This window comes from Saccostrea cucullata, unplaced genomic scaffold (genome assembly GCF_032062105.1).
Source record: "Saccostrea cucullata isolate Sc308-1 unplaced genomic scaffold, CSIRO_AGI_Scuc_v1 ctg2261, whole genome shotgun sequence".
NCBI classification, from domain to species: Eukaryota; Metazoa; Mollusca; class Bivalvia; order Ostreida; family Ostreidae; genus Saccostrea; species Saccostrea cuccullata.
The window spans coordinates 74243-91194 of record NW_026918991.1 but is presented as its reverse complement, the minus strand read 5'-3'; the positions used below and the strand labels follow the sequence as shown (position 1 = coordinate 91194).

Sequence of the window (16952 nt, the reverse complement as noted above, 5' to 3'; positions counted from 1 at the left end):
TCCAAATTTTTGTCAATGTAATGTAAAATACCATAAAATGATGTAATTTATTTCTTTGTTTTTTTTTTTTTTTACATTTTTTCTGGGGAAGAGGTTGCAAGAATGGTACTGATTCAAGTTTACTTTTGTATTAACTTTTCATAAGGCATAGGAAAATTAACCATGTAAGATGAACTCATGATTTTTTATTTTACTCCAAGGAAAATTCATCTTTTTTTAAGCATCGGTATCTTACTGAGCTGCATAGACAAAGGGCAATTGATACAGTTTCAGAACCTCTTAAGAAATAATAGATACGGATTATTTTCTTCCCATTTTGCAGTTCGTAATGAATACAAAGACGAAGTAATCGGTATACTGATATAGTGTTCTTTTACAAAAACAGTGTATTCAATGCACAACGCAATTATTCTTGCTACTTTGACAACAAAAACTACTTCCTCAAACAGATCCAGTCTCTCCATTGATAAATACATTGAATTCATTATTTGTTAAACTTTATTTGTAAGATACTTTTCTTTAAATAATTAGCTTATTAACTTATTCTAAAAAAATAACGTAACAATTTACAGCAAAAACTGTATTGTAATTATATTTCTTGAAAATAAAAGCATTTTTAATCGTATTACGTTAATATTTTCCCTTACCTAACTTATCAAAATACAAAGTATACCTTGCTTACGTACCTTTACATTAATTGCAGACTAATTTCATACATGGCACTCTCGTTAGTCTCCGAATAACATTATTTATTTAAACCAAATAATCAACACTGCGAAAAAGACTTTTTTCCCTTAGTCTTACACTTCAGAAACTTTTGAGAACAATAGTTTCAAGATCTCATGTACCATAAATCTTATCGTAGCCAATGTTGCGTTATCACTGAGAACGTGTTAAGATAAATCCCCAGGATTTGAAAGGAATATAATTTATACAAATCTAGTAGGTGTATAACAGGTTTTGTTTGTAAATCCATCGACGGGGAAGAATTATAAATATCAGCTTACACTTGAAACTGGGAAAAAAATCACAGGTCACGTGTATGAATAACTTCCCTCACATAGTTTTCGTTTCATCAAACACTTATTGCATCCTATCTTCCCTATAGTTATGAATTATTTTATTCAGTACTGTATAATTTGAAAATTCACTCGTTACTTTTCACTTCGACATTGAAATTTTGAAAAGTGATGCTTACTTAAAATTTCTAGAAGATATGGATAAAAAGAATCTGCAACAAAATTCTGACCTCACAAATCTTTTTTCATCTGTACGTCATTTACCCATGATTGTTTAAACATTATTTGAATGAATTTTAATTTTTAGGAAAAGAACAAATCGAACATTTGATTTAAAAAAGAATGGAGAGAATAAACATTTTCTCAAAGTAAAATGTGTAAATGTGGTGCCTCATTGTAGGTTTGTCATCCATGTTGTATATGTTGCGATATCGATGGTAGTTCCGTGAGTGCATTAAATGACCAGATGCAATGGAAAAGAAATAGTTATGGCTCAATCCTCGCATCGAGCGTTGAGATTTTTTTTTTAAAAATGCAAACATTCAGTTTCATTTTTAATCATTTTAGTTTTATGTACTGATTTTTTTAAATAGATAATTTTCGGTTCCATTCAACTGAGAGCAAAGTCACCTCTTCCATCATACTTAAATTTTAATATATAATTATATGACCTTTAAATTACATTTTATAATACCCTCATATCTAATAAGTGGTAATGTTTTGAGAAGCGTTAAAAGTAAGGATGTCAAGGAATATTCGAGTACTTGCCTTTCTTCGATCATACCGACTAGCTACTAATATGTCTTTAGTCGGTTATTTCCTTAAATTATATTTGTTATTCTAGGAAACTAACTTGGACTTGTCCATTTCATTTATCTACAGATCAATGTTCTCTTAACACTTTACAACTTACTGTACTGTTATGCAACATACACTGAATGTTCACGTCATGGAAATAGAAATTTACCATTTCTCCGCAAGCACCTTTTAAGGTGGTACACGTTTCTCTAAAGTTTAAGGTAAATAATATTATGACGCTATATTTTAATACAAAAATAACTTTTCTTATTTGATGAAATTTTTTCAAGTATAAATAAAAGGAAATAGTCATTAAAGTAACGATTAAATGAACTTTTGAAAGTGCGTGAAAATGCGTGATTGAGGGGAAACGGTATATGCGTGATTTTGCGTTAGAAATAGGAAATCGTATATGCGTTAAAATGTGTGACTGCGGGGAAGGGGGTTAAGTAAACTTTGGGTGTGGTTTAACAGGAAATTATTTTTTGTCGACTTATGTTTGGCACACCGGCCTTTAGTATCTGTACAGTTTTGATACAATGTATACTTAAAAAGATATCAGGATGTAAAAACAGTTAAAATTACCTTGTCAAGGTTGTATGAAACTGAACAGTTGCAATGGAACATTAGAATGGTGCTTCATATGCCGAATCCGTCAAACATGAAAACAGTCTTCAGATAAAACTTTCCTAGTAAGTGCTAAAGACAGAGCCGGAAAGAGAAATGGTGCTATCGATCATAAAATACATGTATGACTATCAAAGTTTGTCTAACACTTGTACACTTCGCGATATAAATACTTGGTTGAACGGTTTAAAAAAAAAGATATTTGTCCATTTCAAAGCCCATATTCAGTGTTTAATAAAGGAATGACTCGGTCCTACACTCAACCCCTTCCCTTCCAACCTTGACCAATTCAACTCCTGCCATATTTTCCTTTTTTTCATGAGTATGATATTAAGAGTAAATCTTTTTTTTATTCTACCGCAAATCGTCTTATGCGTTGGCAAATAATGTTAGTGTCTTCAAACCCTAACAATAACAAATATTAATGTTTTCTTATCTATTATCAATTCTGCTTCTCCGCACACGCCCCGTGGGGATCCGGGTCAGAATAGGTCCTCGATCAGTACCCTCTTGCTTGTCGTAAAAGGCGAATAAATGGGACGGTCCTTCGGATGAGACAGCATAAACCGAGGCCCCGTGTCACAGCAGGTGTGGCACGATAAAGATCCCTCCCTGCTTAAAGGCCGTAAGTGCCAAGCATGGGCCTAATTGCAACCCTTCACCGGCAAAAGTGACGTCTCCATACCAGTGAAATATTCTGGAGAGGGACGTTTAACAGTATACAATCAATCAATCAATCAATCAATCTCCGTACACAACGCAGGTTGAAATTTCAAAGTTAGCCGTCAACTGCAAAAGTCAGCGCTTCTCACAAAAGTCCAGTAATTATAGAGAAAACCGAACTTTTTGCTGCTTAATACACTGTAAAGTCTGTTCAGCTGTGATCAATGGATAAAATCTTGGACATTTAAGTTTAAATGTTTTGTACATATGATTCCTGCAAATCATATACCAAATATGCGTTGTTGTTGTTTTTTTTTTTTTTGGGAGGGGGGGGGGTGCAAACTTTTGTCGAATATTGAATATTCAAGGTTAGTTGAAATAAACACGAATTCTAGTCGACAATTATTGTTTTCAATCAGCGTAATCGCTCTACTAGCTATTGCTTCAATAATAACATCCTTGAAGTTTTTAAGGGTGTAAAATAAAAAAAAGTTTATTGAATAACATTTTCATATTTTAATCATTCTTTTATCAATCATCATCTTCATTGGGTCAACATACCATCTGTGCATTGCAATTATTCGTATCAAATGCTTAACAAAAATCGATCTCTGTTGATCATTGTACAGTAATAAAGTGCTGGTTGTGCTACTGATTGATAAGCAGCCGTGTGTACTTCACAATATTTATTATCAAACAAATTCAGCGTCTCATTATGAGTGAAAAAATTCTCGAGAGGGACGTTAAACAATATACAATCAATCAATCAAACGAATTCATTTGTAGAAATACAAAAGTATTTAAATGGCAATCATATTTTTATGTGTATATATAACATTTGAAAAAAAATACAATGTCTGTGACAAGAAAAAAAAACTTGGAATAAAACTCTCAGTGGAGTATGTAGTACATTAGACTCTTAGACAAAAGAATTTCACTTTGTTCACCATCGTTAGTGACGAAAATTTGTTCTGCTCGAACGGTAGTCCCATTCAACATACTTCAAACCTTTCAAAATTCTGCCGTCACATGTTTGAAAATAGTATGGATAACTGCATTTGACTATTCCCATTGACAGTCTGGATGAATAAATCTTTAGTATGTTTTGAGTTCTTCTGTTAAAGTCTATTTTAAAATCATCAAAATGTAAAGTACCAATTTCGAACAAAGTTTTTCGAAATAAAAGAAAACATTGCTCGAGTGCGTTTTTTAGTAATATCATCTCCAGACGTGCATCTTTCTAGAAACAATTTAATAATGCTACCAAATTTTTTGTCAATCGCGTATTCAACAGCATTCAGTCCCTTGTTGTCCACTGCTTTAAATAGGTTTGTCTTATTAAGAAGACTGTTGACCCAGTATACATTGCTGTCTTTCGTTGCCAAATGAAGAAGTGACTGGCCCTTTTTATTTCTGTACTTATCAATTGTACTTCCGTATTTTTCTAAAAACCTAAAAATTTCATTTTCATGTAAAATACATTGTAACAAATATCTATAATTCTCTTCATGTAAATGTGCCCCCTTTTCACGCAATTCATCACAAATATCATAGTGCTGGAATGTAATTGCCAATGCCAAAGCATTAGTTCCTTTATTGGATTCTATGTTAATATCAGCCCCAGACTTTAACAACACCTCAAAGATGTCCTTGTTATTGTGGCGATAGCACAGAAGCAGAGGTGTTAAGCCATTATAATCTCTTGCATTAACATTAGCTCCTTTAGATATCAGGAAGAAAATAACATCTCGATGTTCATTCTTTACTGCAATATGCATTGAGGTATATCCAGTCTTGTCTGATATGTTAACATTTGCACCATACTCTACCAGTTTTTTCACTATCTCAAAATGTCCAATAACGCAAGCTGAATGAAGCGGACTAGAACCATGTTCATCTGTAGCATTAACATTTCCTCCATTCTTAATAATCAGTTGTACTGGGAGGACATTACATCTTTGGCAAGCTATATGCAAAGGTGTGCAATCATCTTTTTCGATTGCATTGACATTTACTTTACTATGAATGAGTGTTTTGGACAATTTCCCGAAAAATTTCTGAACAGGCTGTATGTAATGATGAACAACCATCGATGCTAGCCGAGTTTAGATCGATGTTATTTTCAATAAGAATATCAGTAATTCTTTTAAGCTTCTTTAAGATTCCCAGTTCAACTTTCTTCGTAAAGTATCCGTAAGAATCTGGTGCTCTTAAGTATGATGAAGAGCCGTTCTCCCTTTGTCATCAACTGCATTTACATCTGCCTTGTGTTCTAGAAGAAGTTATAAACATTTCTAGGATAAATAATTTGCTGCAAAATCAAGAGGTGTTTGTTTATCGTCAGATTGAATACCAGCAACCGCTCCCTTTGAAAAAAGATAGTCAACAAGTTCTGAATTATCATGTCCACAGCTAATATGAAGAGCTGTTAGACTTTACGTATTCTTGGAAATAATCTCCGCCCCGTGCACTAAAAGTATAGAAATAATACTTTTATGTCCTTTCTCGCAAGCTTTTTGCATCCCATCCTGTACTTGATGTTTGTTTATTCCCTTCTTAATTAACAAATTCAAAATATCAAAGTATCCATTATAGGAAATTAGAGTCAAGGGTGCATAACCTGTTTTAGAAGCCATGTTGATATCGCACCCTTTTTCAATAGGGCAATGCGCAATCCTGATATGTCCTTCGGATATAGACTTATGTAATGGTATCAGCCCTAAGAGTCTTGCGAATCAATTTCTGCTCCATTGCTTAAACGTTGGTCAACAATGTCTTAGAAACAATTTCTGCAGCGAGAGAAATAGGCGTCTCTCCATCGTTATCTTTCAAATTAACATTAGCCTCATAGGAAAGTAATATTTTTATAAATTCTAATTGTCCTTCTTGACAACCTTCATGAAGAGGTGTAAGTCAATATTGATTTTTAAAATGCGCAGATGCCCGAATGTAAGAAAATAACAATATTACAATGTTTATATGAAATGGTCACCACCAATGGGGAACTTGTTTCATTTAACAGTTGATATTTCGAAATGAGGCCCCTTTCTGAAAAAACTTTGATTTGAAAAGATAAAATTTCAAAATTACTGATTCACAAGCAATGCTAACAAATAGAGGGAGGTAAACTTGTGAAACTGGACAGTGCAATTTATGTCTCGAATCTCTCAGGTTTGAATCACAAAACAAACAGGAAATGTCATTCTTCATCATAAAATTGCTGAATTCAACCACGCTGCCAAAAATCTCGCTATAATATTGGAGACACCTTTCCACATTCTGGATATTTCCACTTAACACAGCTAAATATATAATACCTGCTCGTTGAGTAAACATAATTTCTGACAAAACTTCATTCTGTGTTTCAAAAAGTTTTTCCAAAAAAGTTGCCCAATTCCACAAAATAGTTAAATGAAGAAATGTAAGTCGGCCCTTTCTCAAAAAATGTTCTTTGGAAAGAAAGGTGTATGCTTCAATATCGGTTGAGGGATAGCTATGGATTCTTTTCGACAGTGTTTCGTTTAGAACATTTTCCTTCACTAACAAGTCAAACAGACACATTTCAATGCGAGCATTTGGCATGCAAGGGTTTTCAAATATATCAACGGCAATCCCTTCGTTTATATGATTCTGTATTCTTTTCGTGTAAAATGTCAGCATGTTTTCGTCCAATTCTACAAGAAACAAATCTTGAATGTCGTCATCGTTTAGTCTTCCTAGTGGCCTTAGCCTATTATGAAATATTTCCAAAGGCGAGAATTGTATTAAAGTTTTTGGTGATTGTTTTCCAAAGTGCCACACAATGATATCCAATAGTTTTGAATGTATTTAAGAAAATGTAGAACCATCCTGTTTTACATATTTTCCAATTTGTCGTTTTAGAGCTAATAGTAGTTCTTCGGGATTGATATCAGCTTCGCAAGCATTGTGAATTTCATACAGACATTCAAAATCTTCATTTTGTTCTGCATTTGAGAGATATAGAGCAAGTTTATGTTTAGCAAGGGAACAACAAACTAGGGAACAGTATTCGTAAATGGTCTCTGGTTTAGGGTCGTCTATCAAGAGATCAAGATTAGAAACCAATTGAATAAACTGATTTTCAAAAAACGATGTCGAATGCTCTGGATCAGCGCACATGTTAACGTAAAGTTTACAAAGTAATGGGAAACAATCAATGTGCTTTTCAAAAATCTTCATAGGGCAATGTAAAACACGTTTTACGTGTGATTCCAAAATTTGTTTTTTCTCATTTAAAGTTAAATGATTCTCTTGGTTTTCCAAACTGAATAAGACATTGGAAAATATCTTAATTCTTCGGAATGCGCGGGTAGAGCATATCATTAAACGACATGAAATGAGAAGTTTTGACTCAACTTGATCTTTGTTTTGCTTAAAATTCAAACATTTTTTAATGTCTTCAGAATGTTTTGCCCATTCATAAGCTTGATCATTGACTGCATATTTCCCACAGGGGTCATCGACCACAAAGACTTGCGGATTTCTTCTATCGTGGTATGTCAAAATGTCTTCGGGACGGTTGATGGGTATGATAGAAAACCCTTCTCTGCCCAAATTTAAGGCGATGTGGTGAATGATAGCTGATTTTCCCGACCCCGGATGGCCAACCACAACAACGCATGGATTTTCTCTTATAAACGTTTCGACAGCTGTAGAAGGTTTTATTTCTACAAACATTTGATCTTCTTTTTCCCAGGACAAGATTTTTTCTTCTATTAATTCTACATAGAAAAGCAAAGCAAAACCATTGTAATAAACTATTATTTACCCTTTTTGAAAAGTATTAAACTTTGGAAATAATAATCATTCTATTTTTTTATTGTTGAAAGATTTGAATCAAGATATATCGGTCATTTCATGGAAGTGTAACACAAAATGTCAAAGTAAATATGAAGTCCAAGTTAAAGATTACTAAGTTCAAAACCTCTTTACTGAAACTTGGTAGAAAATTATGTCAATTTTTTTTAGCAATTTATTTGCAAAAAGTCACCTTTGACATTCCAAGGGACCGTCTCTGACTGTTCCAACATCAGTCGTTTTATTTCTAAAAAGAGTTCTCTCTCAGATTCATCAAGTGGAGAAAATCTTAAAGCTTTTGTTTCATTCAGTAATGCTGAACCTCCAAGTCTTCCAATCGCCTGAAAAGATTTAATTTTCAAAGTTGTTAATACACATGCCCCCTGTATTAGGAAAACAATTATGTGAATACAGATTCTGGAATATCGATTTTATTACTCAGTCCAACAGGTCAATTTAATTTTGGAATATGTATTTTGTTTTTAGATGATACTTATTAAAATACTGAAGGAGGAAATATTTTTTTTAGAGGAAAGCAATTCCGAAAACTGTGATTGTCTAGCAGTTGGGATAAGTTGCGGTAAATAAACGAATTCTTATACTGATATGATCTTCTCTGACCTCCATGATTGCATTGAATAGATATACCAAAGAATCCTCTCTATACTGTACAGCAAGGAGTTCTAATAATATGGTATATTTTTCAGATAGAGTTATCTGTCCCTGGATCAAAATGAAATAAATTACAACATACCGTGATTTACACAATTTGTACATGTAATCAATTCAGGCATATTCAACACTTAAATAGGCCATGATAAATTAATTGAACACTTTATCGACATGCATTTTCATCATGTAGGTAGATATTCTTTGAACATTTTTCCTGAGGTAAAATGTCAGATATCCCAGGGCCCTCTAAATAAATGGAATGTACTTAACTATACAATTTAAAACAAATTGAAATCAAAACCGACAATCCAATGCAATAATATGTATAATTTTTTAACACATTTTTTAGCTTTGAGATGTCTTGACATAGCTGCGTAGATTGTAAATGCTGAAAAGGTCATTGTATCGACCATAGAACCTGGGAAATAATGGCTTTAAACAAGAAATTTGATATATTTGTTTCATCAGCAAGTTTGTCAAAAGTTTGTCTTCACATTTCATAAATCCAGTGTGTTGGGTTTTCGGTGCATCCCTCTCTCTTAAAGATCTGCATATGATATGATGTATATTAAATTAAGTTTTGCAAACCAATTCCAACAAAAGAAGAAATCTTGGTGCACCTAACCTTAAAGTAATATGAGCTTCATTTATGGAAATTTGATTTTGCTGCCAAAATGTGTTATTATGATAACTTTGCATGTATCTTAAACTATAAGGATCAATTGGACTAAAATAAAGCAGAAAAAAGACTTGTATATACAGTCCAAGATACAGTTTAATATAAAAAATCATTATTGTACAGGACGACAATAATGTAATTTTGATTCAATCGGAGCCTATAAATAGTTCTTACATAGCAAATATGTAAACTTATTTTATAAACTTTTCTTTTTTTTTTTTTTTTTTTTTTTTTTTTTTTTTTGCTATGATTGAAATAGTTATTTACAAGTTTGCACCAAATATTCCGACATCAAAGTTTCAGCTCAGATTGCTTTTCGATTATGTTATGATGAGCGTCTCCCCAAGGTCCCACCCCACTGTCGGATGTGGACACCGGTCCTTCATATGAGATAGTATAAACCTAAGTCCTGTGTCGCAGTAGGTGCTGGCTGGAAATAAATTCTTCACTGCTCAATGTTTCTGAGTGCTGAGTGTGGACAAAATTTGTAGCTCTCCACCAGCAAGTGGTTGGGTATCAATATGAGTGAAAAATTCTTGAGATGGATGTTATACAACATACAATCAATCAATCAACCAATCTTCAGTGACTCGGAAGTAATGAACACAAAACCTCGATGGTCACATAAATTCCTGAAGACTCGTTTCTCTATAAAAAGGATCAGTAAAGTACCATTGTATCGGAAACCAATCATTGTCTAATCATTTTTTGAATGGTGAATTGTTTTATTTTTACATTTAGATGGAAAGGGAGGGGAACTTACAGTCCTCTAGATAAAACTTAACTCGCTCCAAAAAGAAGCCATCAAATTATGTTTCTATCAAGCCATAAGTATTATTCCAGAGATGGTGTAGAACGCTGCAGGTGTTCCTTGTTGTCTATAATGCAGTAAGAGAGCTAAATCAGGACAATGAAGTCGACATTTTTACCATTGTTCAGCAACTTTAGTGTCGAGGATCGGAAATGATTTTTGTAATACAAACTGGACATATTGTCACGCATACAATCCTTTTTGAAATTCAGTTTAATTAGTCACACTAAAACACGAGTACTCAGTAGTATTTGCAAATATAAATGAAGTGATAAAAGGGGTACTCCAGTACTTGGGGGATTAGATAAACTTCAAGTAAAGCTACAGCGAATGTAAAACGAGTTACATCAAATCAAACAAGAAAACATTGATGTAACCATCAATTGTCGCAAGGGAAATATATAAAGTAAACAATGAAAATGAGTCTTGATCATCTCACCGCTTCGATATGTGTGAAAAGGCATGCGTCCAATTGACGGAGACGATGGTCGCAAATATTTTGAAAACATTAAGTAAATCCCTCAAGTAAGTGTTGGCTGCATAAAATATAAATTGAAGGTAGACACACGCATCACCTATATTTAAAAATGTATAAATTTTTAATTTTAGAATATAAAACACGAACTGTGCAGAGTACGTTTTTATCCGAGAAGTAAAATTCGATGTTCTAAAAAACGGGACCTGTCGCTTTTTCGATAGTAAATGATTAGAACTTTATATATTTAATATGAAAAACATATAATTTTAAAGATTCACTTTTTGGAAGTATATATATTATGTATCTCGTAATTTATAAACGGAAAGAACATTCTGATTAACAATCTTTTCAATGTTTAGAAAACCTTTAATTCTAAATAACTATTCCTATCCAAATCCCCATACACCAACACTCCGGGCTGCAATGACTTGTGGTGCAAAGAATAGGGTGTGTGTTGCAATATCAAAAGTAACATTTGATGAACATAATATCCTAAACGCAAGGATTTTTACAGCTTGCAATTTCAATTCTAATTTTTAGTATTTTACCTTTAATTTTGCACGAAGTTTAAAAAAGGTGAAAAACACACAATCTAGGATGCAAAATTCAAACTTTGTTAACTATAACTTTTACAAAAATGGCAAATATAAATTTACCATGCAGGTACATGTACATATACACGAAGAGGGCATCGAAAAAAAAAATTGCTTTTACCTCGCAAGGAATTTCGACCATTTGTTAAAGGACATGATTCCCTGAGAAAACCAGATAGATACGGGGGTTTTTCGAGAAGTTGATGGACTCCTGTCATATCCTTTTCATTAAACGTCATATGCTATCCAAATTTGGTATAATTTTTTTAACAATAGAAACAATTTGCATTTAAAAAGAAAATTAAAATTGCGATGACTTGTTTCAAACTTATCCAGATTTAAAAATTGCGACAATTGAACTGCAGAGCAGCTCAAAATGTTCCTGTTTTAAGGCAGCGACTCTTAAAGGCTTATAGCTGGTAATTTTAGCGGGGTACTAATTTTGGCTTATTTGGCGTTTTGATGGCGCTATAATTTTAACAATTAAAATAGATTACTCTCTTAGTGTTCATCTGCAAAGAGCTAAAACCCTGCGTCAGATAAAACAAATTATGCCAAAATTATTGGCATACCTTTGAGCGGGCAAAACGCAAAATTTTACACCCGCAAAAAAACCCGCTTTACAGTAATAGTTTTGCTTACTTCCTCAACATCTGTCCAACTTAAATTAAATTCATTTGTGTTCATCTTCGCATCTTTTGAATGGGCCACCATGTTTCTGTAGAACTTAATTCTTGCCAAGTCAGACCCAGTACTAACATCTGATGGATTGGGTAGAATATCAAATCCTCCTGTTGGTGCTGGTGTACAGGGACTCATGTTTCGTAAAAGGCAGATTAGCAGTGTTACATCAAAGTCCTTTGACACAGGATTGCTAACTGAAATAATTGAAATATAATATGGAAATTTTAGATGAGAGAGAGAGAGAGATAGAGAGAGATATAGAGAGATCTAAATTGTTTTATCACTGAGTGTTAAGCTTACATAGAGAATGCAAACAAATATTCGATGATTTTCTGTAAAAGATAAATGAAATTGTGATCGCAAATACAGGGAGGGGATACGAATCTTTCGATCCGCCTGCAGCCCCTCATCCCTTTATTTATCTGCTTATGTATTTTTAAAATCACTAATTTATCATAAAATATTATCTTTGAATTGGTGAAGTTTTTTGATATTGAACATCTTGAAAGGTACATGTTTAAACACTTTCTTTAACATTGTCTTCCAAAATACCTCCAAATAATGTATCCCACTGGACCTGATTTATTACTCTTCTAGCTTTTAAGCTTAACAGCATAGGTCTCTGTGTCACTAGGTCAGAAACAAGGTTACTTGGAGGATGAACTGTATCAAAATGGACCCTCAGAGCCTTTGGTGCTCTCTTAAGGACCAGATTAACAAAGCGAAGAAAATTTGTTTCCTCTGGTGAAACAGTAGGCGTGGTTCCTGTGGCCGGAATTCCTCTACACAGAGGTACAGTTGGAGTAGATGAGGCCATGGTAAAGTGATGCTTATGTTGTTGTTTGATATTTTCTCACATTGTCATAATGCCAGGATATTAATATCACATTTTCTGAAAATGAAAAAAAACTGTCTAATAAAAAACAGATATCTCAATGTGAAGTTTTAAAATGAAATCAGTCTAAAAAAAGAGATCACTTATACGGGTTATGCAATTTATAACTTTCTCAAAATTTGTCTAATATGTATTTTCCAATTGGGAGAAGTTTTTTACATATAACACAAATCATTTTCTACCTTTACATGACTCTAAATGAGGATATATCCAAAATTCCTTCAAAGGGTTTGTTAAAGCACAACCCGTTGAAAAAAGATTCAAATACTTTATCAAACTTGTTACATATCAACCTTTAGGTATACTATTACATGTACATAGGAGTTCAGGCTATATTTCGAATTGTTCAGACGTATCCCTACACCGCTATATTCATCAATATAATTATAAAAACTTCATTTCCTTATCCATTAAGATCTTAATTCACTTTGAATTCGTTATTGTAGACGCCTACATGTATTACAATAATAACATTTAAAAACAAGGTCAAGGTAATCATGATCAGCAGTCTGTTGATATGATCAAAAAAATAAATAACATGCAAACAAATCAATTCATTTGATTTTTAAAGAGCTGAAGGAAATTTGCAAACAAAAGGTTGCTGAATAATGTAAAAACTAAAAAAAAAAACACACACACAAAGTCTTCATAACAGACATGTCAATGGCTGTCATGCCTCATGGTCTGGTCACTCAGTCCTAATCTAAAAAAAGATTAAATATCTTTTAAAAGAAAAAGGATTCGACGATAAATTGGTAAATAAAACCGACCTGAGGGAAGAAATACCGTGTTGCCTTTCTTTGATTCGATGAGGTAGTTGATTTAGTCAGATATCCGCCATTCTTTAAGTCTCATTGTGCCACCTAGGCACTAGGTAGTATGAAATGCATTGGAGCAAATCGATTGCTACCACAAAACAAAATATAATGAATTCATTAAATACACACAACTCCAGACAGTATGTGCAGTCGTTCTGTTGTCCTCATTGTCACTATACACGGTCAAATTTTCTGTTTAATGACTTTCGCTTCAGAACCTTCTACGCATTTTTTTCCTATATCGTGTATTCTAATTTTAAGATGGAAATTTTCCTTTCTAAAAATAGCTTATCAGACCCTTTTCTTAATAGAATCATTCTCTATCCAGAGTTATCTTCCGCTACGCTCACAACACTACTGTCAACGCTAGTTGTACAAGATTCTTGAACAAATTTTAAACGTCGAAATTTTAATGATAATTAATTATCGTTATTATTGATAAAGATGATAATTCATCATTTATTTTATATCTATAATCACTCAGACTGAGTTATTTTCAAAGTTTTTTGTGAACCATTGTGCAGAGTCAAAATTAAAATCTTAATTATAAAATCCTTAAGGTGTAATAAAGTAAAATAAATAATGTTTTCCGATAAGAAATATATAATTAAAAACTATCATTCATACAATTTTTTTTTATTTTTTAAGAATATCGTATAACAAACGTTGGCAGACGTGTATGTGGGAGAAAAGCGGGAACGACAACTCTGGGTAAAGATTGTAATAGAATGTCATAGCGATAATGACAATGATAATAATATATAAATATTTACATTTCAAAATATTACCCCTTAAGATTTTTATGCAAAATAAAAAAGTTCTCAAGAACTACAGGATGAGTTAAACAAATTTCAATTTGAGATGATTGAAGTCAAAAATCAAAATACTGATAGAAACAAAGGACGGAGGCATGAATACAAATTTTATATTGCACAATTTCATTACCTAAATTTTGTATAATCATTATGCTGCGTTAGATGAAATTAAAGTTACTCAAAATATGGAACGATATGGCTTCATTCTGTTAGATAGTGTTATTATAGGCTGTGGTTACTTTATTATGTGCTGTGGGTTTAAATACTAGTATATATAATTATATGCCGCAGTTGTTATTCTATTATTATATGCTGTGGGTTTATAATTAAATGCTCTGGTTCTTTTCTTTTTATTTGCTATGGTTTCATTATTATATGATGTGGGTTTATAATTATATGCTGTGTGTCCATTATTTTATGTTGTGGTTCTATTGTATAATTATATGTGGTGGCTTCAAAACTATATGCTATGGTTGTATTTTTATATGTGTTGGCTCGTAATGATTTATATTGCAATGCTTTTTTTTTTAATTTACAATTTAAAAAAAAAAATTATTTATTGAATCAATATTTGCATTCGTGCAACCAGATTATGTCAAAAATGTACCAAATCGGGTATACATTGTGTATCATCTGTCCTGAAAATTTTTAAAATGTATCATATTTTTTCTATCATTAACTGTTATAGATGTGAAAATGAATTAAAAAGCGGAAAGGTTATAAGCATGTAAAGTACTGAAATTTAAGATAGATCGACCCGGTTTAATTTAGTACAGAATGCCTTAAAGAATAAAAGATAATGATGCTATTTTATAGAACTCGGTAAAATAATTATTTTAACAGATAAAGATTTTTTAAATGTTTTGAATGTTTGTAAACATCTTTGGACCAGGCCTGTTTAAATATTTAATAGCATTCAATTTCGTTCTAAACAAGTTTGAAAAGGTTGAAAGTGAAAAAAATGCATTGTCATTCTTTTCTTATTCACTTACTACACCACTACGCTGGAATTTGTTTTATGAATGGGCAACAATTATAGGTCGCTTAACTTACGCGCGTGCGCACTGGTGTACTTCATTCACGTTTACATGCCTCATATTGGCAGATATTTTGATAAAGCCCCTGACATTTAATACAATTACAAGTGCTAAATTCTAACCTGTCGTAATTTTTAGTAGTTGCCAAATGGTAAATAGTAGTGAGTTGCGTTCCCCTGCTTCCCGCTAGATGGCGATACTGTTCCCGGTCCATCACATCTCTTGTTTACATTGGATGCACAACGCAGCGATTAACAAGAAACGTAATATAAATACCGTCTCTATATACACGCGAAATATTAATCATGAGCGACTCAAAATACGGCTCCATGACAATTATAGATCTTAAAAATGAGCTAAGAAAAAGAAATGCCAGGATAACGGGACGAAAACAAGAACTGGTCGACAGGTAATTCGATACTGAAAACCGCATGATAATACCTCGTGCTGCATGCCGACAATCTGAACTCTTCGTCTTAAAATATAATATATCAATATGGCGATTAATTAAATAATCGTAAATTGTAAATAAATATAAAACAGTTTCTTTTTCTTTTAATTTTCCATAGACTGGAAGCATATGACAGAAACTTCAACTTCGGAAAAGTTGAATACACTGACCCAGAATTTTGTATGCAACTTCCAAGTTACGATACGTACGCTGACGTAAATTCTGACACTCCCTTTTCTGGTTTGTCCATGGATACCGTTCATAGTTATTTTGGGAGGTTTGAGAAGAAATTTGAAAATCATTTTATTCACCTTTATGACGACAATTTCCTGACATACTACCGTGTATCCATCAATACAGCCTGTACATTTATTAGAGGAAACTGTCGTGCAGAAATGAGAAAGGGTGTTTGTTACACAATAGATATTAAATTGAGCAATGAAGGGTCTGTTCTGGAGGCCCAGTGCGAATGTGCAGCAGGTATGGGGCCTGATGCACATTGTAAACATGTAGCTGCAGTTATGTATGGTGCTGTTATGTTTGCAAAGAATAAATTTATCAAGACAGAGGAAACATGTACACAACGTTTGCAAACATTCCACAAGTCTAAAAGATTCAAAGGCAGTCCCATTAAATCTGATGACCTGAATTTACCTGGTGCTGATGAATTAACAAATATTGCTATTGACCCACGACCTGAAGAATTCAGAAATAATCCATCTTATCCTCACTACTTTAGAAATGTATGTTTGAATTTCTCAGGTATTTCTAAGATGCCAATCTATCAGATATTTACACCAGCAAACATGATTGCAGTAGCAAATGACCATGATTATCTAAAATTATCTCCTGAAGACAACTTTTTGGAAAAATTACAAATTACAAAGATATCAGATCTCCAAATTGAAAATATTAAGTCAGCAACAAAAGGGCAGAGTCTAAACAAAACATGGAAGGAGGAGAGAGCAAAACGTTTAACATCTTCGATATTTGGTAGGATATGTAAGTGTACTGATAGAACTGACAAAATGAAACTTGCCATGTCACTAACAGTTATCAAAAACATTAAAAGCAATTCAATTGAGCATGGTCGC

The 16952-nt window shown here is 32.9% G+C and overlaps 1 protein-coding gene across 6 annotated transcripts in view; it reads right to left on the bottom strand.

Moving 5' to 3' along the window:
• LOC134276729 (uncharacterized) overlaps positions 1 to 16952 on the bottom strand; it is a 108227-nt gene that overhangs the window by 45172 nt on the left and 46103 nt on the right. Inside the window, exons 1-2 of one of the 6 annotated variants that reach the window (XM_062759012.1) lie at positions 13504 to 13785; positions 12395 to 12734 (exon numbers count right to left, since the gene is read on the bottom strand). The exons of 4 other annotated variants lie outside the window; for them this stretch is intronic. In XM_062759012.1, coding sequence (XP_062614996.1) covers positions 12395 to 12659 — 265 coding nt within the window. In that variant the 5' untranslated portion in view covers positions 12660 to 12734; positions 13504 to 13785. Of the gene's footprint in view, positions 1 to 12394; positions 12735 to 13503; positions 13786 to 16952 lie in introns of those variants that run through there. One more of the 6 variants, XM_062759004.1, reaches the window with a different exon arrangement.